Here is a 27,465-nt window from a genome sequence, read left to right as displayed (position 1 = left end):
GCACCACGGACCCGAACCAAAACGCGCTGGAGCTGATTCTGTTCCTGCCACTCCACTGTTGATATGAGAAGAGGCAGGACCATCACTCACACAAGTGCGGTTACTGTGCGAAAAGTGAACCAGCACACAGCGTGACTCAGAAAGCATGACTCACCAGAATATCGAAGCATTGAAGGACACATCGGAATTTCTGTTCAAAGAGGAGCAAGAGGCAAAGAACGATGTTGAGATGCCAAAGAAGACGTGCAGGACTGGAAGGAGGAATATCTGATGTGGAAAGAAAACCAAACATACGTGAATCTTAGAGGATGGCCCACTAGAACGCCCAAACAACAGATGAGCCAAATCTGCAGGAAGGTCCTCGCAGAAGCTAACGAGGCGATCCATAACAGCATTTCTACTGTTCATAACATAAGACCAAGTTTAAAATTGTTATGGACTTACTTTTTTGTAGAAATTTGTTCAAATTGTTAAACTAAAAACTGGTTCACAATACTAGTCAATACTAGTTAAAATACTAGAATTAAATAACATTAACATTCATCCTTACCATGTCTCAGCATTCATTCTTTATTGTAGAAACTATTCTGACTGACAGAAAAATAAGCAAATACTACATGGTGTCAGAAGGGAACCACACCGAGAGATGGAGTCGCTAGAAATCTCCACAGGGACCGGGATTCGTCCAGATTACTCGCCGCTTGGCGAAAACTCCGCTGACAGAGGTCACGGTCACCGGTCTGCTGCCTAACAAGTCTGAGGCTGAGAAATGCAGTTACCTGCTGCTGTGGATATGGGAGCAAGCGACACCAGACAGCATGTAACTGAACTTTGTAGTCATTCGAACTACTACTTGGTATTCTAAATCTCAAGATTTTAATTTAGGATTAGGGTTTAGCTATATACACCTTCAAAAATAATGATAGCAAATTAATCTATCTCAATTTCTACATTACATTAGAATACATTAAAACTTTTGTACATTTAAGTTATATAGCTAACTGAACTATTTTACTTCTAGTTTAGCATATCATTTAACAACTTTGACACTTCGGTGCACTTTTCACTCCGTCAGGTACATTGCAGCAAAGCAAAACTCTTATTTTGTCTCATGCTTGCTTCTTTGGGGCCGTGTCACTATAAATGCAAGCAAGTTCACTCGTCCAGAAGTGCCGACTGTTTCAAACGCTTTCAATACTTCGCATATTAAATATGCCTATGCATTTCCCCAGATTAATTTCGAAGAGTACAGAAATAATAGTGATAATCAGTGAGCAGTGATAATCCTCTCCTCCATCCAGTTTGTCACAACTCAACACAATGATTTCACCTTGTGGCTTGATATGACATGACGATATGCACCACATGATGCTGCCATGAGATGCTTCTCATTTGCGTAGAATTAAGAAAGATCTCAATGCGCTCGCTCCCATAATCCGACGTGCACAGCCGCTCTTCACTGCCATGTACGTGTACTGTTAGAACACAGAAACAGCGTTTCTGTGGAGGAAGGAAAGAAGTACATGCTCAGTTCAGAGCATGTCGACAAGCTACTCAGTGATTCCATCAAGACATTGCAGACACATCCAGAGAAGAGGTTTTTGTAGAGCTGGAAGTAGGTCAAAAAAGGCACAAGGTCAAATTCAAAATATACATAGGTACTCTACTTGAACTATTAAAATGCAGTCCTTGGTCCACCATTCAGCCAAATCTTATGTTACCGTGGGCATGCAGTTACCTTGGAGGGTTCATGTAAACTGATGTGCAAGTACAAGCAGATGCACTACTGGACTTTGACATTGTTTCCACAAATGCTCCCCTAGTATTGAGCATGAGAACATGCCTAGACTTGAAACCAAATATGACTGGTCCCTGTCATTGATGCACAACCCAGATCTTGCAGCATTATAGATGAGTTTCTGATGTGTTCCAATGCACTGCACTGTTACCTGGGGAATGTTTTATTTTCGTCAAACCTGCTCCTGACACTAGACAATGTTATACCAGAAGTGGCCAGGGCACAGTACTTTACTGGTCTAGATGCAAAGCCTGGGTATTGGGCCATAGAACAGTAAAGAATCATCCATGCTGACCACCTTTAACACTGCCTTTAGGAGATACAGGTTCCTGACACCTTATTCTGAATCATATCAGCACAAGATGAGATACAAAGGCTCATTGGTTCCTGGGTGTTTTTGCCATTGTGGATGACATCCTTGTCTATGGCCACAGCAAGGTAGAACATGAGACCAACCTGCGATCTTCACTGGATAGAACCAGAGAAAGGGCAATTAAAGTGAACCAAGAGAAAGCACCATTTACCTACCAGTGGTGAGCTACTTTGGCCACAACCTATACCAAGAAATAACAGACACTACCCTGATAAGGTTAAAGCAATCAAGTTCCCAAGTGCACACAATAATCAGCAACATACCTGTAAGTGGTAGGTGGCAGAATAGGCACAGCCTTCGCCGAACAGCTCTGTCAGAAAATGCCCAAGTGCCATAGCATAGAATTGGAACTACCGGATTGTCCACAAGGAGGTGCTAGAAGACATAAAATGTGACAAACTCTGAACGTAGCAAAGATATGTCACAGCGCTTAAGCCCCAGCTCAGGTCGTATTGACCTGTGAGTCTATGAGACATGTTGTTTGATGTTGGATGTTCTATTATGCCCCCTTAAGTACCAATGGGCTGGTAATTGCTGTTGAGGGATGTTTATATAATATATACATGCTAATCAGAAGCAAAGTCAGAGAATCAACTTACAGTATGTGTCTTGCATAATAACCTTGAATATATAGAGTCTGTTCACTTTTTTACTTTAAAATAAAGGCGATGCAATATTCTGAGTCACATTGAGTCTAACAAAATAATAATAATAATTTGTCCTCACCATGTCCTCTGCAGATTTATTCATTTGTAGACACTACACTAATACAAAAGCAAGGAAATATTACACCATTAATCAAAACTCTGTATGTGTTTTGTTTGTGTGAGTGTTAACATTGCAGTTCAGGATTACTTGATCTGTGGTATCTGTGCCTCAAAACATCATAGTAAGTTCAGCTGACCACCAGGCCTTTTGCCAATATTCAAACACAAACACTAATGCAAAGTATGAACCCTTCCAAAAATGCTATCGTAGAAGGAACAGTTCCCATTGCTATATCTCATAAATACATTATGCAAAAATATTTGGTATTTCACACAAAGTCAGCACACTTGAGTATAACACAAGAGTAATGATTTGACTCGTTAACTCTGAGGAAGAGACCGCAAATCCCAACTCTCCGATTACAGCACCCTGACTTGTGATATATGCTTCCATAAAATCTTGTGACATTTCATGATTTTTCGTGACTAGGGCATCTGGCAACTTTGCTGGGAATGATGAACATACTTTTTCCACCCCTGTACCACCACACTCGATTAAACCAGTCCTGTGGGTGAAAGGCCTCTGTGCCTACACAATTCCTCATCCCACACTACCAGTCAACGGTCAAAAGAGGCATTTGGCATATTTTGTCTCTAAAGAGCCTTAAACAGCTGCGCTAAAAGTGGTACCAGGTTCCGGTTTGGTGGGAATATTGAAAGCACTCATTACTATCTGAAATTATAGGACATGCAAGACATTATGTCCTCTACAATTTTATATTTATGCTTCTGGGATTCATAAATTCCAAATATTGTTAATTCCTTTTTAATGTTCAGCCTGTTCTAATTTACATGTGTTCAATTTTCAGGCACTTTTAAACATTGCCTTGATTGCTTTTCCAGAAATGTGTTTCTATTGTACCTGATGTTTATGGTGCCTAAACATTAAAAAATAGAGTTGGCCTTAACTAATGCGTTTGTAGAAAATGCAGAAGTCCAGAATATTCACATAACGTTATTTTCTCCCGCTATTTTTTGTTTCTGTAGATTCTCCCATACCTGCCCTGCTCTCAGTACAGTGACAGAAGAGTCTGACACTCAGAGTCCAACTGTGACTGTTCCTGGCTCAGATACTGAGATGAGTTCTGGTTTCACTTTGATGCTGAGCCCCAGAGTGGGTCTGGCTGAGAGGGACAGCTTGCAAACGGTTCACAAAGTGTCCCTGGTTGGTGATTGCACAGACAGCTCCAAGCCTCTCCTGAGTTCAGCGCAAGAAAATGGACTGAAAGGTGCCGGTTCTGAGCTGGCTAATGTCGGGAGGTTTCTCAGCGAGGATTTCCACTCCATTCTGGAAGAATCAGATTCCCCTCCTGCCAAAAGATCAGACACTATGCTCGTGAATAGCACATACACACACTCTTCTGTCTCTAGCACCAAGCGTGAGCCAGTGCTATTCGCCTCACATTCCTTCCCTCCAGAGAAAGCCCCACCCTCGGCTGTCTCCTTGGACACTGCCAGTAGCCCTGGCAACGGTAGCTGTTGGAATGTGAGGAGCGAAGTCCAGCAGGGTAGCGAGAGTGAGGCAGGTAGGAGGAGCTGGGCAGAGTTTGCTGCACCTGCAGGAGGGAGGGGCAAAGGAAGTGAGACAGGAATAACAAATGCAGGCTCAGGCTCGTACGCACAGCTGGCGGAGTCTGGCTCGGAGTACGACGACGACTTCTTCACTGGCATCTTCACAGCCACCCGCGTGGAGCTGCCGGCCTCGCCGACAGACACAGACCCCGACCCAGACCTTAACATGGAGGCCCTGGTGGACACACTCAGGAGCATGGAGTCACCATCCAGGAACCGAACCATGCAGAGGGCTTCCACCCAGCCTTTCTCCTCTCTGCCCCCCATCAGGGAGGACATTCCCAGCCCAGTTTCAGCACCTGCCTCCAGCCCCACTGTGCCTAAGGAGACCTCGATCAGCCTGCCACTAGACCTGGGCTTGAACTGGAGCGTCACAAAGGACATGCGCTCCCCATTTACCATGATGAAGGGGAAGCTGGACTCAGAGGGGAAAGGCCGGACGATCATTCTGCCTTCACGGGCCTCTGCCATCAGCAGCATCGTCATGCGCAAGGGCCTGCCGGACCTCAGCGTGGAGGAGGGCGCTCACCTCAATGGTGGAAGCTTTCTTGGAACGTCGCGCCTCGACAACAGCCTGCTCTTCTCCGGATACCGGCCGGACCAGCCGGACGGGATCGGCAAGGCCTCCAGCCAGCGTACCCTTTTCCGCACGGCCTCGCTGCCTGATGTTAACCAGGACCACGAGCGCCTCAGCGGGCCTCCCAAGGGCTTGGACCTGCTCGGCTCGGGGGTGTCTCGCTACGACCGGCTGTCGTTCTTGACCTCGCCCTCCCACTCGCTCACGGGGGCAGCCGAGCAGTCCCGCATCAGCAGGGCCCCCCTCTTCCTCCACAGCCCCACCATGGAGGTCGCCGCCTTGACCAGTGCGCCCCTGCCCGGCCTTCCGCTCGATGCGCCGGTAAAATATCCCACGCCGCCCAGCCTGCAGCGAAGCTTGAGCTCCGAGGGCACTTCCATCAGGACGCCCGTCTGCAACGACATCGGGATGGACTTCGGAAAGAGCCAGGAGCCCAAGCCGGAGAGACAGTTCGTGACCAAGTACAGAGCCTTCCCTGATGCCTACGTAAGTAGTCCTTTATCCACAGACCTGAGCTGAAAGCCTGGGGGTGTTGGGTGGGGGCAGAGTTACGAATGGGGTTGAGTGCTGTAGCTGACTCACTCAGACCCTTTTGTGATGTGGACATTAGTAGACAACAAGTAAATCAGGTTTAAGTGAGAAAGTAATGAGCAAGTGGAAGCCCCTGAAAACAGCACTAGGGGCATCCATTTCCTTTGTTCTTGAGAATGATCCAATGCGTGGAATTAAAAGAGGCTGTGCAAAAGCGTCAAACATGCCTTAGTGTAGGTTACATGACACCAGCCTGGATGTGTGTGTGTTCCTTAAAAGATGTGCTATTTTAGAACTCAAAAAACTATATCTGATGTCTGATGTTACAAGAAAGAAATTCTCAGTCTTTCCTGGTTTCACCAAAATGATACGCTAGAGCCCAGCAAGTGAAAAGCCATCGCTTCACTGGGAGGGATTACAATGGACTCAAAACCCGGTATCCATTACCTGAGTGCTCATGCAATATTCACATTTCTACTGATGCAGCAAAGCTGAGCAGGTCCTCTTCTCCTGTCCTCTGCAGATATCCTTTGCAAGTCAAAGGTTTTTTATGACTTGACAATCAGCATTAGGGAAAATAGCTTGACTTCCTGTGTCCACTGCCCCCCTAGTTATTGAGGTTCACTCATATAGATGTTCTTAAAGGTGCTTTCTTTCTCTAAGCTGCAACTCTTTGTACTACATTTCCTCTCTCTCTCTCTCTCTCTCTATATATATATATATATATATATATATATATATATATATATATATATATATATATATCTCCAGGATCCAGGTGAGTAACTGCAGTGTACTGTAGTAAGATATGTAGAGATATTCAGAATTATAGTCAAGTTTCCAGAGAAGATTTCAGGAAGATGTCAGCTTTGAGACTTTAGTCAAGCATTTCTCAATCACCACATGATACTTTTAAGCTGCCGCCACATGTTGAAGTACTTTATTAGTAAGTGTTGAGAAAAAGCTGGCATGCTTTGCAGGCATGTTACGTTACGGCGTTACTTCCATTATTATATTCATTCCCTAGAGAGAGGCAAGAAAAAAATCTGATTTTGATTTATCTTTATTTTTAAATCCAGGTGTTGTTGGAGCTTAGATTTATCATCTTGTGCTTGGTCAGAGCATGGCTCTGTACAGGAAAAACAATTCTTAACAACCAGGTGTGGTTAGCTGGGGCTGTGATGCAAATATCTTCATCCAGCTCCAGAATGGCAAACATATCGTCATGATGAGGGAAAACAGTCAGGGCGGATCCTCCTGTCAATCTGGCTGGCAGCCTGCCAGGTGGAGTCTAGGCTGGGCCCTCTGTGCAAGCAACAGCTTTTTGCTGGGAGCTCTTGTGCACTGAGTGTCCTGAGACCTGGTGTTGTGACATGACTTGTGGGTCAGGACATATTCACTGGTGATTCTGAATTGTGGGTCAGGACATACTCAGTAATGACTCTGACTCTTGGGTCAGGACATACTCACTGGTGAGTCTGACTCATTGGATGGGACATACTCACTAGTGACTTTGAATCATGGGTCAGCACATACTCACTAGTGGTGTTAGGTGTGGGCCAGGCGAGTGTGAATGGTTGTGTCATTTCCAAATTATGTTGTGCACACGCTCAATATGACATTACAAACCCCACATACTTTAATTGGTGATGATGTTAATAATGGAGACCTTGTTAAACAGCTTTTTCTCAGACACGGGTTGCTATGAGAGAGAGGTGGAGGGGAGGAGGTGTTGAGAGGAGGGTGAGAAAACAAAGAGAAAAAGAAGGCATGAGATAGGAAACTGAGGCTGCTGTCTGTTTTGGTTCACTCTCCCTCCTTCCACTGCTCTAATAAGGCCGATCTCGTTGCGTGAGCCAGGCTATGTGTCGAATCCTGCTCAGACACACCCTGGTGCTGGTGTTAACTGTAGGTCACTTTGTGCCCAGAGCAAGCTGATGGAGATGCATCAGTGAGCAAGGGGAAACGAATAAAAAGGATTACACCATTACACAGCCTGCCTTGCATACACACACACACACACACACACACACACACACACACACACACACACACACACACACACACACACACACACACACACACACACAGACACACACACAACGTCTGAGATGTCTGAGCTGGGCATGCCAACACCTCTTTCCCATTTTATACATTGCAAAAATTATATCTTTGCAACTTAAAACATGTTAAAGGAGCAAGTCATTTTTTCCAGTGATTCTTCTACACGTTATGAAACAACTACTATACTGCCACCTAGTGGCCTAGATGTTTCAGAGCTTCTGTATCTTACTATACTGGCAGATACTTTTTAAGTTTTAAGCATTTACCTTGAAACCAAAAACTGCCAATATAGTGAGAAAATTACAGTTAATACAATTACTTAAAATTGTTTTTTTTTTTAAATAAGAAGAATAAGTCAAATAATTTTGTACATTTTACAACATTCTTAAAATGAGATATTTTAGATATTTCCACTAAGATATCTTTTGCAGTGCATATTTCAAGATGGAGCAGTCTGCTAAATATGCCAGTTTTCACTGCTTGGGTGCACCACACACCAAACATTGGCCATGTTCCTCCAAAACACATGCAAATTGTTCCAACAGCATCCTTCTTTAGGGAATATGGCCATGTGCATACAGTATAGTCTTCATTCTGGAACACTAATGAGCACCACACACTTTTTAAAGTCATTATTAGTGATTATGGTAGGATTCATACTCATTGTTTGTAAACTTTGAGAACATGCCCTCAGCAACCTGTTATTTAATTGTGAGTGATGGCTGACGCTTCTGCTATGACCATGCCCCAGTGCACATGTGAGTCCTGCTCAGCACCTCAGCACATAGAGTACAAAAAATGCACACACATATACACAGAGACATGCACATACAGTATATACATACGGTTCACAGAAACAGAGACACACACACACACACACACACACACACACACACACACACACACACACACACACACACACACACACAGGGTACCCAGTGATACAAACACCCACACATAGGATACACACACACACACACACACACACACACACACTCACACAGGGTACACAGAGACACACACATAAAATATACAGAGACACACATATACAAATAGAAACATGCACACAAGCACACACATTCATTCTTACATACATGTTCATGTAAAAATACATTTATTTCCACACTGACATTCACTTAGTTTTGGCCAGCATTTGTGATTTCAGTAGATAATGCAGAAAATGTCTTTGTGTGGGTTGGATCCTTGAAAATAGGTGTCTATCAGAAATGGTTGACCGCTAGTATCAATAAACACTGAATAAGTCATCTCCTCAATGCTCATCCAGCCATCATGTTTTCACCAGAAACTGCATTGGCAGTTTTTGGTGGGTACAATAATGTAGTTTTTGAGCTCACGCTCCGGTAACACTTTTACGCAGAAGCGTAGATGATTTCTTGATAGACAGGAAACCCTTTCAGAAGAACGGCAGAGCATAACACCATAAGAAACCTGACATCTTCTCTATTTGTCTTTCAGCGGTGTGTAGGGGCAATATGTCCAGGAGATGTTATTTAAAACATGGTCACAGGACCATCGGGCGCAGCCGTGGTGCACTAAAGACTGGCTGGGAAATCTGCTACTAGCAATGTGTTTGCCTTCCTGAATCGTTTCTCCCTCATATACGTTTCATGACTAACACTGATCCTCCCACAGCTGTTTAGATGCACATTCCATAGTCATGAGATGAGATGAATTCATGATAAGAAGAATTATACTCTTAAATTCTTAGCAGCACCTCTTCTGGAAAGTGGGTTGCAATTACTATTAATCTATTCATCTTTTTGTATACATGATACTAACCTATGCTGCCATATCTGGTCCTCCCAGCATTTGTTTTTTTTCAAACGCCCTAGGGAGAATTCCCTTGCTAATATCACCTCTGGCTTGCTGCAGTAGAGATCTACTCCTGGTTACTATAAAGACAATATCTATTGTTAAAGGTGCTACAATAAACTTGAGAAGAATTGAATTAAAATGAACAAAAAACCCAAGGCTACATGTGAACATTTAAAAGTTCATGAAATTGCAACTGTTCAATTCCTGTGTGTTCACTAAGTCTGTTTGTTCTGGTATGCTTTCGTCCTCTAGCGTACCAAAGAGAAAGAACATGGGAAACTCAACCCTCGACCAGGAAAGGTGAGTCCCATCTAATAGATGACCCATTAACCAGCGAATCCCTATAACCTTCAAAGACATTTCCACAGAATGATTCAAAAACACCAAATATACACTAAGGATATTCTTAAAGAGCTTTGTAACACACGATCCCACATAATTGTTTGGAATTTTTAATCCTTTGACTAATATCATTACAAATATGTCAGCAGCGTTGGGTTGTTCAGCAGGCAGTTGTGAGACATGGGTGTGTGTGTTACAGAGTGGCAGAAACAGAAAAAATCTCCCTGGCTCATGTCCAAAAGAATTTTTTAAAAAATGAGGCAAAACAACGGTTTGTAATTTGAAATGACATCTTAACAAATGGAACGTTTAAATGGAATGTTTAAAGCTGGGCAGGACCAGTGGGAAGAGCAAAGCGGAGCACACCGAGGACTCCCAGAATGCCTAGCGCCTCTCCGTAGCCCTTATTTAGTTTATATTTAATGTTTAATGATGGTGTTCATGTTCAATATGTGCATGACTTTGACTAGTCGTCTTCCTTTTTACTTTAACTAGCATTGTAGAAATGTTACCCTCCCTGTGTCAGTTTGCCTTTTGGTTATTCCGTTTAGTTTTACTGAGTATTTGTTGGGTGTGAGTTTTCCCCTCTGGCTGTGCACTGCAAAAAAAAGAAAAAAAAAAAAGAAAGAGTGTTACTACAAACAGACATGTCCTTATTTGATTTTTTTTTTCTCTTATGTCAGCACTGCAGTATGTCGATGCATAGGATCTATATTCTACTTATTAATGAGTTTTAACATAAAATGCCAAGGTATGGCGATAGAGCAAGACAGTACTAAGTTTAACTCTGTCACATGAATAAGCTGTGCCATTAATAAAACCTACAGACTGTACACTGGATTCTGCCACTAAAGGGATTTCCCGTGTTCATAGTTGGTGTATTTGTTTCCATGACAGCCACAGTTGGCAGGTACCATGCTGTGTGAGCATTTCACAGTTTCACCTTTAGAACAATCACGCTTGTTTTTCAGGTCTGGTTTTTTTTTCAGCCACAGCACATAAAAGTGAAATGTCAGGCCTGTTCCTGCAAGCTGCTATAGCACATGTAAAACCCAGTTCCTTTCATAGGCATACATCATGTTCCCCGCATCAACATTCTGTTAATGTTAATGGCAAAGCAGGCCAGGAGTCGTGTAAGAATTGGTTTCACGTTAGCAGCCACACAACAGAAGACTTTCTTGTTCTGCTGGTGCCAATGCCAACATTCACCCTGGTGGCTGCAGGTGGTATTGCATGGAACAGTGCCATTGTTGTTGGGTCCATTTAAGACGCTGTTTGTATCTCCGCTAGATGGTCATCTATGACCAGCCAGGACTGCGTGGCAATTGGATTGAGGTACATTCAGATGTGATCGACGCCACAGGGTGGAAGCTTCCGGAGTCCATTTCCATTCGAGTTGTCCGAGGAGGGTGAGAGAATTAAACACACACACACACACACACACACACACACACACACACACAGACACACAATCATGTGCTGTGATTATCTAAGCTATTTTTCCCTTGCATTTCATAAACATACAAACATGCACTAAAACTAAAAGCTAATTAACAAAAGCACTTATAAAAGTGCTTATAAAAGACTTAAATCTGCAAAGGTCTATACCGGCTCATAACATATGATGTACAAAAATAACTTCCCATTTCAGAATGAAAAGAGCATCTTTGCGCTCACTCTTGCCCAACCGCACTGGCTCCCCAAAGCACCCTAGATTTACTGCCATTACCCAGAGAAATATCTCCAGGAGCAACACACACCTCTGGCTTAGCCCCTCCCTGCTGCCTTTCACACCTGATCCACACCTCATGCTCTCTCCTCCACTCACTCACTGCATCCTGTTCTCCCTGGACACAGTGTCTTTGTTATATTTAATGAGTTGTGGTCATGTCAGTGGCTTCAAAAGGAAAAAGACTAAGAAAAGCACTGTTTACTTAGCACTGATGCTGCATTTAATTAATCTTTGGTTTGACTGATTATGACTGACTATTATCTTTAAAATATTATCTGTCACTTAGTTGATAGAAGACAATGATATTTAAGCTCGCGAATCATATATGAGTTGTGCAACTTCTAAATGTAATAGTTTGGTGAAATAGGTGTACATTTATCTGAAAGTTGAGTTCTATTGTTTTAGGGGTTTTTTTGGATGCTGGCTGTGCTAACCTATCGCAAAGAGCTAGCTAATGGTTTGTTAATGACAAATAGAAATATATCTTCAGTAATTAAAAAAATGGCCCTTTCAAAAAAAGTTTAAACTGTCGCATCCACAAGATTCTCTGTCCTCATTTTTCTATTGTTCCTGTTCTCCACTGGCAGCTGGGTGTTATATGAGAAGCCCGAATTCAAAGGAAAGAAGATTGCCTTGGACGAGGGCAACATAGAGCTCACAAACCTATTTGGCCCCCAGGGCAACGATCAGTGTCCCACACAGAACGGGACGGGCGAGTTTGGAGAGGACGGCTCAGACGCCGAACCAGACCAGCCAAGGAGATTTGCGATTGGCTCATTGCGCAGAGCAGTGAGGGTACGACCAACACACACACACATCTACATTTACGGCATATAGCTGAGGCTTATATCCAACATAAAATTACAATTATGACTGAAAACGACTTGAGGGTTAAGGGTCTTGCTCAGGGGCCCAACAGTGGCAACTTGGCAGCGGTGGGACTTGAACTGGTAATCTTCTGATTATAAGTTGAGCACCTCAACCACTGAGCTACCATTTCTAACATTTTGGGTGTTAATCGTTGTAGGTATTGTTAGTCAGTATTATTTACAGGGGGTGGGGTGGTGGTAAGTTTTGTGTAAAATTACACATAATTATACATATATTGATATCTCTGCCCTGCTATGTGCTGCTTGTATTCTGTGGGGACTGGCATCATTAAATTAGAGCTTTTATTAATGTGCTGATAGTGATGGTAAGGCAGGTGTGGAGCTTTCCTAATCATTTGCATTGCTGAATGAATAATACATTTAAGAATATTATCTAGCGCATCAAGAAAGCTAATTTGTAACTTTGTAACCTGTAAAAATGTAACCTTGTAAAAATGGTGGAGAGTAACACCATTACAAGCTAAAGTCATTATACACATATTAATTTCATATTAATACACATATTAATTTCATTTATATTCAATTTGGCTATGAAATGTTTCATAGGCCTATCATTAATGATAACATCGCCTGCATAAGCTGTTTTTAATTAGTGGTATGAAATGTTAGCTAGCCTACTAATATGAAATAAATGGTCAGAGTACACATATTTAATATGTTCATACAGTAGCTTTTACTCCAGATGCTGTACCTGGTTACAGTTGTGGCCACGTACAGATAATGATGAGATGTTGCTTGTCTTGCTTGTCTTACAAAAGCACACACAAACAGGGCCCATACTCACACACAAACAGGGCCCGTACTCACTCACAAACAGGGCCCGTACTCACTCACAAACAGGGCCCGTACTCACTCACAAACACGGCCCGTACTCACACACAAACACGGCCCGTACTCACTCACAAACAGGGCCCGTACTCACTCACAAACAGGGCCCGTACTCACTCACAAACAGGGCCCGTACTCTCACACAAACAGGGCCCGTACTCACTCACAAACAGGGCCCGTACTCACACACAAACAGGGTCCGTACTCACACACAAACAGGGCCCGTACTCACACACAAACAGGGCCCGTACTCACTCACAAACAGGGCCCGTACTCACTCACAAACAGGGCCCGTACTCACTCACAAACAGGGCCCGTACTCACTCACAAACAGGGCCCGTACTCACACACAAACAGGGCCCGTACTCTCACACAAACAGGGCCCGTACTCACTCACAAACAGGGCCCGTACTCACTCACAAACAGGGCCCGTACTCACACACAAACAGGGCCCGTACTCACACACAAACAGGGCCTGTACTCACACACAAACAGGGCCCGTACTCACTCACAAACAGGGCCCGTACTCACACACAAACAGGGCCCGTACTCACTCACAAACAGGATCTGTACTCAGACCCTCTCTCACACACAAACAGCCGGCTTACATCTAAGCTGAATTAAGCACGCAGTCATCTCAGAGAAGTTGTCAACCACTGATTTTTAAAAAATCTAGTGTATCTTAAAATTTTATTTTAGCTTTAAAAATGATCAAGGTCCAGACCTCAGGTTCAGTGATTTCGGCTCTCTATGGGCTTGGAGCTAACTTAAGTACTGTATTTCCCAGTGACTTGGGCATTTGTAAGACTCTCTCTTGTTCAGCGGGAGAATTTCATTGAGTAAAACACTGTCAAAAACTGACTTGATCAAATCATATTTTGTTTCTTTACTTGTCTAATGTTTACCTCTTATGATTTGCTTTTTAAAATAGGTTTTTTTTTATGTGGTGAGAAGTTTTTCAGTGTGCTATTCACTCATGTGTCAGTGACTGAGTTGAATTAAAGTTAACTGAATTTAACTGAAAGTGAATTAAACTGCCCCAGGACTACAGTGTTCCAGAGATCTGTCTTTTCCCGGAGGAGGATGCAGAGGGGAAGAAAGTTATCTTCCGCGACACGACAGATGACGCCCGAATCTATGGCTTCCCCATCAAAGCCAACTCCATCATCATCAACGCTGGGCTGTGAGTGATGGATTGTGTGAAGCTTTATAACAACTCATTGTAATGACAAGTTCATCAGTACAGCAGCTTTCAGGCCCTACGATACAGCTGCAAGTGCTATGATGGATTTGGACAATAAAGAGAATACACACACACAAAAAAAACAAGATACATGAAAGAGCCTAAAATGATCAGAAAATTAAAAAATCTGTGAATCTGTAGGTCTCTTACTCCCATGAGCACAGCATAACATCCATAAAACATACTGTAGGGTTGTTTCAAAATTGAAATCCATGGGCATTTTTTTGTTTTGTTTTTTTTGTCTTTTGTGCTCATGTGATGCTTAGCATAGGTACAGTATAGCATTCTGATAAAACACCTTCCTACACTAATAATGTACAAAGTTCTATACGTTGAGCTGTTCTGAGCAGGCCGATTTCTGCCAGGGATTCCCTCATACTGCTGTGTCAGGCTGTCTGTCATATGCCTGCTTTCCATGTTTCAGGTGGCTGGTGTTTGCCGAGCCTTTCTTCCAGGGCGTCCCACGGGTGCTGGAGGTTGGGGGCTTCCCAAAACCTAAGTCCTGGAGCGACACAGAGCCCTACGTGAGCTCACTGCACCCCCTCAAAATAGTGAGTGTCCCCCCCCAACCACACGCCCATTAGATTTTCAAATGTAAAGGTCCTGCTGCATTTCACATATCCTGTTTGAAATACAAAAATGTACCTTTTTCATTCATTGTCGTGTTTGTTTCTATGTGCGTCTGTCTGTCTGTCTGTGTGTGTCTGTTCGTTGGTTTTGGCTTTAGGGAGAGCCAAGAGTGGAGAAACTGAATGAACCTAAAGTAAGAACATGTAGGCTTGAATTTCGCAGTCTAGGTAGATAAGAATGGAATGCGCACGTACGAGTGGCGTGAGAGTGTGACGTGCTGTGGTTTCATTCCTCAGCTTGTGATTTACGAAAAGCCGTACTTCACTGGGAAGAGTCGTGAGATCTACACCAGCGCCAGGGACTTCATGACCAGAGAGAGCCAGCAGCAGACGGTTGTCATGTACAGCGCTGGATCCATTAAGGTCATCGGTGGCATGTGAGTCGATAGGGCTGATGAGCAGATGTGTTTGTGTGTGTGTGTGAGTACACATACAATTCTGGGAAAGTTAATTTTGCGTCAAAGGTAATAAACAAATCAATAAATCGAACTGGAACAATAGTAAAAAGAGCTTGAACCATCAAAGAGTTTGAATCCTCAATATGCTTTCCAGGTATACAGTCAGAAAATTCTGCAAAAACAGTTAGTTAATTAATGTTCTTTCTCTCTCAGATCCTTAAAGGAACACTACATTTTGTAGTCAGTGTCAACCTAAGATGATTTTCAATTATTCTGTCCATGCATTTCTGATTATTTATTTTATTTTTTCCATTATTGAGGGATATTGTAAACATCCAACTGCTGAAAAACTCAATGGAGCATGTGGGTATGATATCACATATATCCTCGCACCTGTTCTTCAAACTAGCACAGCGAAATCTGGCATAAAAAACTGCTGACTTCATTCACAGAGTTTGCACTGTCTGTGACAGGGTCCTTTCAATTTTTTGGCTTGCTTCCTGTCACTACATTTCCCAGCTTCCTGTGCATTTCCCCCCACAATATTCTCTAAACTTTGGTCTTGGAGTTTATTTTGGCCTTGGTCACTTCTTCAAACGTTCTCACCTCTTCCTTTGCTATATGAATATCGCCTTTACTGAAGGAAAGATTACTGAAGGTAATCTTATTGAAGCATGAAGTTAAGGTCCTCATAAGTTGCGGTTATGTCTTTGATTTCATTATGGAATCCTCACAAAACTGGATATGAGTCAAGATTATCATTTCCCTTTCTGAGATGCCAAAGCAATGTTCCAGCACACTTAATTTCTCCAAATCACAGCTGCCTGCATTTCAATACGGGTTTACCTTGTTTAACCAACTATGTATGCTGGCAAAAGGTGAATGTTGTGATAATTGTATATAAATTAAAACATAATTACCAATAATTATAAGCTTATTTTTCAAATGTGACAATCCACTCATCTCAATGATTATGACATGATGGTCTTACCATGGAAGCCAAATCATTAGTTATAAATTACAGTCTAGTAACTTTAAAAAAATTACAAATCTAATAACTAGGCTAACCAGCCTTTTGACGGCATTTATCAAGATGCTTGCACTCCAGGATCGCGTCACACAAAACAGATCAAAAGCTCTAACTGAGCTGCCTGGCTGCCTGTTGTCAAGCGATTAAACAAAGTAATGTCTGCTGGCTCAAGGATAATAACTCTGAGCATCTGGATGAGTACGATGGCAACGCTGATGCTGCCATAGTGAAACACAACAACAATGGGGATGGTAATAATTACCACAAAATTGATGATGACCTGATCCTCTTATTGGCCCACTACATGTTTTTTGTTTGTTTTTTTCTGGTGTGGTTCTAATTGGCTTGGTGTACATCTTGTCCTTTTAAATTGAAAAGTTAAGCATTAGTCTGAGATGTCCTTTGATCTGGTCCAGAAACAGAAATGGCCCTCTTTCTCAGGGCATCTCAGTAATGTTCTGGGGCACCACGGTGTCTAGAGTCTGATCCAGGAAGAAGGTTGTGCTGGACTCCAGCATGAGAGACATTACTGAGAGATAGATGAGCAAGTCTAGGAACATCAAGGAATGATGAGGAAGTAGGGGGAAAGAGATCCAAATTACTCCAGTGTGATGATGAGTATGTGGGGCCCTACCTCCACGCTCCAACGGGTAAACACCCAAATCTCAAATGGAATGCACCATCTCAATCCCCCACTGCTTGCAAACTACCTCGGGACCAAATTAACGGCCTGGTGCAGGGTATTGGGCCTGCAGATGCAATGAAAAGTGATAGATCGGAAGAAACAGAGACTGTGAGTGGAAACACAAAGCCCATTACTTACCCTTCAGCCATCTTTAGACAAACATGTGCTGGAACTTCACCTCCATTAGCTGTAAAATAAAAAACAGTGAACCTTAATACTGCTGTAGGCAAAGTTAATGTAAATAGTTATTTAATAGAACAGTTCTTGGCGATGAAAGAAGTACTGTAAATTAAATAAAAACTGAAGAGAAGCTTTGCATATTTAGAAAATATTTTTCAAGATAACATTTTAGCATTATATGCATTTGTCCAAACACTTTTGTCTATAATTTTTTAACACTTTTGGCACAGATTAACTTTTAAAAAATGAGTTATGCTGTGTATTGTGCAAATGTAGATGTGTGTGTGTGTGTATATAGTACATCTGGCGGATATAAATCCACTTGTGATCTAATTTCACAGTATTCTTCTCTTCATTCTGGTCTATTCTATTCTGATTTCTGTTGTTTCAGATGGGCGGGCTACGAAAAGGAAGGTTTCCGTGGGCACCAGTACCTGCTGGAGGAAGGTGATTACCATGACTGGCGGGTGTGGGGGGGCTGTGACAACGAACTGCGCTCAGTCCGGGTCATCCAAACCGTGAGTGGCACTTCATCCTGATAAAACAGTAACATATACACACACTCACTTAGTGGACCCGTTTTCAGCATACTGATATTGCATTCAGACATTCCCTGATAGGAAAAAAACATTCCTGTCTCACCTTCCAGTGGGTGGTCATATCTTTTTCCTCATACTCAGGTCTTCAACCAGAGGCCTTGGAGGTTGAGGGTGCAGTGTGGTATTTTCACTGTTCCTATGATTGTGCTCTTGTGGACTGAGACTGATGTTATCACTCCTAGGATCTGTTGGAACCACTCCTCCATATTAGGGGTCAAATCCAACTGCCCCAGTCACCTCTGGGACAACCCTGGTGTTAACCTTCCATGTTCTCTTTTATTTCTTCTTCCATTTCCTGCTATGTTTCCACCTTTTGCTTTTCATATGCTTTGTTTTGGATGTTGTCATCACTCGGCACTGTCGTATGCCGTTTTCTGCGTCTTATCTGCCGTCACAATGTCTAGTTGGTTCTTCCCCACTTATTTATCTGTCTGGGTCTGGACCCCTGTCACTTGTGTGCGTGTGCGTGTGTGTGTGTGTGCGCGCGCACGCACGCACACACACACACACTATAGCGAGAGAGATTGAGACAGAGAAAGTGGAAGTCAAAGCTGCAGGGATGTGCAGAAGGTTTCAACAGGATGCAACATGTGAGGCTCAGAGAGATGAGACAGGTCCATGTGCAGGTAAAAATAAAAATGAGAGCAAAGGAAAAAAGGGTGTAGGGAAAGTCCAAAGGCCAAAATACTGAATAACCAGGCAAGGCCCAGAGACAAACCAGCAGAGGTGCAAATACATCAAAAGATCCAGGCACAGCTCAAGGTGCATAGAAACACAACCCACAAAACCCACAGCATGTTCCACAGACACTCATATATAACAGCCAAGTGTGTCATGTTTGTTTATTGCTTTAACACTGCTTTTCTACAGGATCTGACTGAGCCCATGCTTGTGATGTTCGAGATGACGAATGAAGAGGAAGACAGAGATGAAGAGCGCACATTCGAGGTGACAGAGGCGGTTCCCGACGTAGAGCTGTTCGGCTTCCGGACAGTCACTCGTTCTATCCATGTGCTGAGTGGAGCGTGAGTATGAGCTGCCTCGCCTACTCTCAAGTAATTCTCACTTTATTCTTATTGACTCTTGGCTTTATTGTTTCATCTCACTCTCTGGGTCAAAAGATTTGAATATTTAAATAGCCGTGGTTAGGAATGGTTAAGAAATCGGAATAGTAAATTGTTAAAATCAAAAATAATTTTTTAATGTATGACTCACAAGTCATATAGTCTCATTAGAGATCTGTTTGATGTACCACCAGAGGGCAGAGAGGAGCCTGGGTTTTACATTTTAATCCAGAAAAAATATTCTTATTGTTGGATGTGCATCTGTTTCTTTCTCCATAATGAAGAAATTATCCCTCTTTCTATCCTTTTTTTCATTTTCCATTCATAAAATATACCTTTTATTATCATGTTACCTTTGGGCCTTTTCTGTGATCTTGTAGTACATGCATGTTTATGTAGAGGGAGTCAGAGCGGTGTGCTGGTGTTTCTGACAACTGCCCCCCTTCCAGATGGGTGGCATACTCTCACGTGGATTATTCCGGAAACCAGTACGTGCTGGAGAAAGGCTTCTACAACAACTGCATTGACTGGGGTGCCGAAGACAATCGCATCTGCTCCATACAGCCCATCCTCAGGGTATAATCCGACCCACCGAACGAAACTCACTGGCAATCATTTTACGTTTAAAATGCCTCACACTCATGAACCAGCTTCACCTGTGTCAAGCCAGCCAGTACTGAATCACAACATTTTTCTGGCGTTGAGCCTGGTCGTGACGTTTACTGTTAACGTTCAAGAGTTCTTCATGAACAGAGTTGTACTTACCCCACGACCTGGAAATGCTAAATTGCTGAGCGATTTTCCTGGTTTCTCCTCTGGTTCCAGGCTTCAGCTGTCGGCCCTGCCGTCCACAGTGAGGTTAGTTTGCCCTAGTCACTGTCCGCCTTCCACGATAATCCCTTGATTCCATAGAGAAGTGTGTGTGGGGTATGTATGGCGATCATGAGCTTTGTTCCTGTTTCTCTCTCCTGCTCTAGCTGCTACTCTATTCTGAAACTGGCTTTCAGGGCCTGTGCCAAGTGTACAATAAGAGCCATGAATCTTTCCTCAAACAACCTTCAGTCCAGTCCTGTAGGGTGATGGGTGGAAGGTCAGTAATCCTGTTCACACCTGGTAGAATCGACTGTGTATTTGGACAGAATCTGCTGCACTGAAAAGATGCTTAACGTGTTTATATTTGGAAAGTGCTTCACGTCACCAAAGCTGCTCTGATGTCTTAATGGCTTTTTTTTTTTTCATTTGGCAAGAGATTAGACATTTATTTTTAGTATGTAAACATAAGAATAGAGGGGAAGTCTTGAATAGTGGTGTCATAATATGTTGGGAGGTGACAGCATGGTAAAGAGTCTGATCTTAGACACTAAGGTGTTGCTCTGTCCTGTGTCTTCTAGCTGGGTTCTATATGACGACACCGACTTCATGGGAAACCAGTATGTGCTATCAGAAGGCCATTATGTTAATTTGACTAGCATGGGCTGTCCCAGCAGCTGTACCATACGCTCTGTCAAATCTGTGCCAATGGTGAGTCTCCTCTTTCTCTCTCTCTTTCTCTCTCTCTCTCTCTCTCTCTCTCTCTCTCTCTCTCTCTCTCTCTCTTTCTCACTCTCTCTCTCTCTGTATCTCTCTATCTCTCTCTAACTTATTGTGTTTGCTTCTTTGTATCAGTTGTTTGCTGTTCCATCCATCTCTCTGTTCGGGCTGGAGTGCTTTGAGGGCAGAGAGATCACCCTGGATACAGAAGTGTCCAACATAATGGCAGAGGGATTTAACCCACACTTCCTATCTGTGAGGGTCAATACTGGCTGGTAAGTGATCATGTTTGTGTGTGTGTGTATCTGTGTGTGTCTGTGTGTGTGTTTGTTTGGATTTTCACCATTTCGGAATGAACTAATCTGTCATATCTTGCAGTTGGGTGTTATGTGAGCACACTAACTACAGAGGGCGCCAGTTCCTGCTTGAACCTATTGAGATCACAAACTGGCACAAATTCAGCTCCATCAGCTCTATAGGCTCCATATACCCAATCCGTACAGTGAGTACAAAAAAATTCCATAATAAAATGCCAGAGTGACAGCCAGTTAATGGCTTCTTGACTGTAGGACTCAGAAAACACCAGAAAGCATCCATTAGTGTGTGTGTGTGTGTGTGTGTGTGTGTGTGTGTGTGTGTGTGTGTGTGTGTGTGTGTGTGTGTGTGTGTGTGTGTGTGTGCACGCGCGTATGTGTGTGTCTTCTCATATAGACGCAAAGGCTTTTCCGGATCCGGTACAAGGAAAGTGGCCGCTTCATGTCAGTACAGGGGGGTGTGGATACTCTGAAGTCAGGTCGTGTAGTGGTGTCTGAGCACGTGGAGGGCATGAGTGACATCTGGTTCTATCAGGATGGCCTCATCAAGAACAAGGTTGTTGTTGGGTTTGGTTTGGTTTTTGTTTTTTTGTTTTTTTTTTGGCTAGATGCCCATTAGTCCTGCCGATAAAATCTTTTTCACTTCGTGTGACAACATGAACAGTTCCATAAATCCAGTAAACATGCTTTGTGGTGTATGAATGAGATGTGATTTTCTAGTCACTGTTTTTCTCCACTCTACCTGGTTGTGCATAATTATTTGCAATTATTGCAGATAATGGAATGGATTTAATTACCGTTTCAGTGTGAGTTGCCAGCATCATATCATTTGCTTTCAATATACAAACTCTAGTTAGTAAAATTGTGGAATTTCCTGAATTAGAAAGGGGAATGACTTTGACTCTGACTCAGACCTTGACTTTCACATAGAAATAAATCACACTCTAACACAGATGACTAGGTAAATAAATAAATCAGGTTCTTTTACACAGATGACTAGATAAATAAATAAACCACATTCATTAACACAGATGACTAGGTAAATAAATAAATCACATTCATTAACACATGACTTGGTTTAAAAATATAATGTATGAAATATGCCACAGCAGACATGACTTAGTCGATACATGTGTACTTGTGCATAATCTGGAAGAATGTATATAATGCATTTCTCTCTATAAACTCTATAAACTCTATAAACCCTATAAATCCTATAAACCCACTATAAACCCTATAAACCCCCCTATAAACCCTATAAAGCCCCTATAAACTCTATAAACCCTATAAACCCTATAAAGCCGCATAAACTCTATAAACTCTATAAACCCACTATAAACTCTATAAACCCTATAAACCCCCTATAAACCCTATAAAGCCCCTATAAACCCTATAAGCCCTATAAACCTACTATAAACCCTATAAACCCTATAAACCCCCTTTAAACCCTATAAACCCCCTATAAACCCCCTATAAACCCTATAACCCCCCCACAAACCCTATAAAACCCCTATAAACTCTATAAACCCTATCAACCCTATAAACTCTATAAACCCCCTATAAACCATATAACCTCTATAACCCCTATAAACTCTATTAACCCTATTAACCCTATAAACTCTATAAACCCTATAAACTATAAATTCTATAAACCCTATAAACCCCCTATAAACCCTATAAAGCCCCTATAAACTCTATAAACTCTATAAACCCTATAAACCCCCTATAAACCCTATAAAGCAGACCCTATAAACTCTATAAACCCTATAAACCCTATAAACCCCATAAACGCCCTATAAACCTTATAAACTCTATAAACCATAAAAACCCCCTATAAACCCAATAAACCCACCATAAACCCTATAAACCCTATAAACTCTAAACTCTGTAAACCCTATATAAACCCTATAAATCCACTACAAACCTTATAAACTCTAAACTCTATAAACCCTATAAACCCACTATAAACCCTATAAACTCTATAAACTATAAACTCTACAAACCCTATAACCCCCTATAAATCCTATAAACTCCATATAAACCCTATAAACCCTATAAACTTTATAAACCCTATAAACTCTATAAACCCCCTATAAACCCTATAAACTCTATAAACACTATAAACTCTATAAACTCTATATACATCTGTATATATAGATATAGATTTAGATTTATACTCAATTAACCTGTTACAACAACTGTAGATATGGTACTATACAATGGATCTGTACATTCTGTAGATTGTGTACATATATACTCAACCATATACATTGTACATTGTGTATATAATCATAATATACATATATTGTACATACATTGTTAATATATTTTGTACATACATAGAATATATATATTTATCTGTATATATATATTTTTTCTCTATGCACCCCTGGTTCTCTTCCTCAGTTTGGACAGAGCACTCTCCACCAGTTCACTGCGTGTTGTACTGTGTATGACTATGTATGTGACAAATAAACCGAACTTGAACTTGAACTAAACCATAAACCCTATAAACCCCCTATAAACTCTATAAACCCCCTATAAACCCTATAAAGCCCCTATAAACATATAAACCCTATAAACTCTATAAATGTTTATTTCTTTTTTTAATGGTCTTGTTATTGTTTACACTCTTGTTAATGATCTTTTTTATTTCAATGTTGTCTCTCTCTCTCTCTCATCTTGTGGCATGTAGTTAGCACAGAACATGAGTCTGCAGGTGATAGGGAATGTGGAGTCGGGAGCAAAGGTGGTGCTGTGGTCTGAAACGCGCACACCCATTCAGATGTGGAGTGCCAAGCTCAGCGGTGCAATCGCCAGCCTCACTTTCCCTGGCTTTGTGCTGGATGTGAAGGGTGAGGGCCAACTGTGTATATTAAAGGCAGAATACAACATCTAAAAGAGCCAGTACGCTACTGGTGGTTAATAAACTATGAGTAATACCCTTTAGAATGCCTTTAAAAAGTTAGCATGAAAAAAAAAGTGTTTGTTTTTTTATATTTAGACTGGAAGATACTGTAGAGCAAGTGGCATGTGTAAGATATTGCTCCAACCCTAATGCACTGCTCACAGTTTTATGGCATGAATGTGGTGCTTCAGTTTAGTGTTGGAGCTGAAATCATGGAAGTAGCTCTCCAAAAGCAGCATTGAGCAGGGCTCCTATGTTATTGTTACAGGAAAAGAACAACCAATAATCTTGTACCTCCCCCTTTTTTTTAGGTGGTAACACATATGACAAAGAGCATGTGATTGTGGGTAACGAGGCTGAAGAAAATGCCAGTGAGCTATGGGAGTTGGAGTTCATCTAAGCCACACCCCCTTTACCACACCCCTCTCAGAGGCCTGGCTAACTCCGCCCTTTGTTTAACCTGTTTTGTCTGTTCTGTCAGTTTATACCCACAGGTTTCTCAGTCTGGAAAAACAGCAAGTCCCGCCCCCTCTAGCAAATCAATTTCAACTCATAAAGGGCAGGGGGGTTAGTTCACGAGTTTTGTTTTACAGTGAATTTCATTTTTTTCTGAAAATGGACAAGGCACCTTTTCTCTCCCCCTATGGGGACGCTAGAGTTAAAGTTTGTTTGTTTTTTTTATCTCCACATAAAGATCGTTTCAAACAGATGTTTCAAGCTTTAAGGGTGACATTATACCTTGTGTAACACAGATAGTATAATTTAGTACTTGACAATGTGGAATATGTAAATGAAATTTGGAGCTATTTCTATTGTGAGCACATAATAAAGGAGATCCTCCGGTTACATGCAAGCTTCACATTAGCAACAAACTTTTATGATGCTGATGCTCTTAAATAGGAAAGAGCAGTAGTCTAAGGAGACCAAGTTGGTGTTTCCACACAACCCTGTAGACGGTGCAAACACGCTGCTTGTCTGCGTCTGTGCTCTCGCTGATCTGTTGCTATGGTAAGCGTGGAGCTACACACACACACAAGTCTGTATTGGCCCAGGCTTCTTCCTTTACTTTATTTTTGGTCAGTCGTTAACAGAGCACCATTTATTTGATAAAGTGCTTAACATCTCACTGACCACTTGCTTTTCCCTTAACTTATCTGCTCCTTTGATTATCGATGTAGCTTGGTTTGGTTCTAAATATTTTGGAAGCGCTAACAGTCTAGCAATGAGCCTTTATAGCTGTGTAAATTTGTTTACAGCCAGTGTTAAACTTATAAACCATTTTGTTTTGTGGGGTTTTTTGTTTGTTTGTTTTTTGAGGACTTTTTTTTGTGAAATATATATGTGGTTACCCAGGGATCTCTACAGAATGGTTCTATGGGTGTACCCTCTTTGATACAAAGCCAGCACTCTGCCATCATGGCATACTTAGGTTACTCTGGTTATAGTGTATTTAATATTGACAAAGCAAAGGAATTTTAATACTAAACACATCAATGTGACCTCTTTATAATGGAAAAAATGATTTTATAATGGGGTGTATATAGGATTTTAACTGTTTGTTTTTCAATATGAATGTCTTAATTTACCTTGGTTTTTATTCTGGTTTTATTCTAATGTACTGAAGAGGTGTTTTTACCTTTTGTCAGTAAATGCCAAAATATATATGTTAATCTGAGTATTAATACTATTAACTTTTTTTTTAATACCAAGAAACTGTATTGTATAATTTTATTTTTCAAAGTACAATGTGAACACACCATGGACTGGCTTTAATTTTTTAAATAAAAAATAACAATACACTGCTTTGTTCATGTTTTAGTAGATAAGAAATGAATTTTATAGCCTTGGGAATTCAGAATTCCAGGGCATATTCCTGAATTAGGTGTGTGAAAGTGACAAAGCAATTTTAAACTCTTACAAGTCAAGTGATCTTGAATATTAATCTACAGTTTATTAATACTTATTCAATTGTATTTAGTGGTGGACAGCAGCAAAATATATGTTCTGTACTATAATTAAGTGCTTTTTTCAAACATCTTTCAAACACACACACACACACACATATATATATATATATATATATATATATATATATATATATATATATATATATATATATATATATATATATATATATATATATATATATATAACATTTCAAGTCCTCTACCAGAGGCCCCTATGAGTTTGAGAGTCCTGCGTAGTATCTAAGATGTTCCCAGGACTGCACTCTTCTGGACTGAGATCTCAAATGTTAATCCTGGTATCTATTTTATCCATTCTCCCAGTCTGGGGGCTACAGCTCCTAGTGTTCCATTTACCATGGGAACCACAGTTGGCTTTTCCCCCCACATCTTATCTCTTCTTTTAGACCTTGATATTTCTCGAGCTTTTTGTGTTCTTTTTTTCCTGATGGTGTTATCACTCAGGATTGCCATCTATCACTACAGCCTTCTTCTGCTATTTGTCCTCCACTACTATGTCTGGTTGGTTATCCATTACCATTTTGTCTGTCTGTATCTGGCAGCCCCAAAGGATCTTTGCATGGTAATTTTCCACCACCTTTGGGGGTATATCCCAGTTAGACCTTGGAATGTCCAGCCCATACTCAGCACAGATGTTTCGGTACACTATGCCAGCCACTTGGTTATGGCGTTCTATGTACGCCCTGCCTGCTGGCATCTTGCATCCTGCTGTTATGTGCTGGATTGTCTCAGGAGCATCTTTGCACAGCCTGCTTGGTGTGGTAGATACCAGCCTCTACTGATCTCTTGTTTAGCACTTGTTTCTGTGCTGCCATGTGTTGTCTTTCAATCCAGCCTTTTCCAGCCATTGGTAGGATTTCTCCATATCAGCCAATTCCACTCTCTGCCAGTGGTACATACCATGAAGGGGTTTTTCCTCTCATGATGGTCCCTATTCCTCCTCATTTCCATCCTCTCTGGGTTTTTGCTGTCTGAAGTACTCACTACTCACTTTGTCACTTGGGGCCATTATCTTGGTGTATTCCTGGATCTTGGTTGTTTCATCCTGGATAGTGGCTCTGATGCTCACTAGTCCCTCTGCTTAGTGGCCAGTCTCACAGTACTGGATTTGAAACGCTCCATGCATTATGAGCAGTTTCCATGTCTTGTTGTTCTATCGCCACCTTAGGCCAGCTTATTATGCCAGCAGGGTACCTGATGACTGGCAGGGCACAGGTGTACATAGCTCAGATCTTGTTTTTCCCATTCAGCTGACTTCACGGGACTTGCCTCACTCTTTGCAGGTAGCTGCTTTCCTTGTGGCTTCTTCATGATTCCCATTTACCTGTGAGTTTCCAAAGTACTTATAGGTGCCCTCAACATCTGTTATATTACCCCCTGGTAGTGTGATCCCCTCTTTTCTATCCACCGTCCCTCTCCTTGTAACCATGGCTCCATGTCTCATTCACTTCTGGCATAAAGCTCGGTGTCATCCATTTACAGGAGATGGCTGATGGTTGCTCCATTCCACAGCCGGTATCCAAAGCCACTCTTGGTGATGATCTTACTGAGGGGGTTCAGACCTATGCATCTCCTTAGTCATCTCCTTGG

The 27,465-nt window shown here is 41.8% G+C and overlaps 1 protein-coding gene across 1 annotated transcript; it reads left to right on the top strand.

Moving 5' to 3' along the window:
- The first annotated feature begins 4,016 nt into the window (after positions 1-4,016).
- On the top strand, positions 4,017-25,615 carry crybg2 (crystallin beta-gamma domain containing 2). Its single transcript, XM_027014427.2, has 19 exons — positions 4,017-5,573; positions 9,771-9,818; positions 11,151-11,269; positions 12,180-12,387; positions 14,354-14,493; positions 14,978-15,104; positions 15,281-15,316; positions 15,420-15,559; positions 17,867-17,993; positions 18,945-19,099; positions 19,588-19,714; positions 19,964-19,996; positions 20,116-20,228; positions 20,530-20,659; positions 20,804-20,943; positions 21,047-21,170; positions 21,380-21,538; positions 23,678-23,837; positions 24,202-25,615. The coding sequence occupies exons 1-19, from the start codon at positions 4,017-4,019 to the stop codon at positions 24,288-24,290; spliced, it is 3,732 nt and encodes a 1,243-aa protein (XP_026870228.2). The 3' UTR covers positions 24,291-25,615.
- Positions 25,616-27,465: the final 1,850 nt, after the last annotated feature.

This window comes from Electrophorus electricus, chromosome 1 (assembly GCF_013358815.1).
Source record: "Electrophorus electricus isolate fEleEle1 chromosome 1, fEleEle1.pri, whole genome shotgun sequence".
Taxonomy (NCBI): domain Eukaryota; kingdom Metazoa; phylum Chordata; class Actinopteri; order Gymnotiformes; family Gymnotidae; genus Electrophorus; species Electrophorus electricus.
This window is presented reverse-complemented; position numbering and strand designations above follow the sequence as displayed.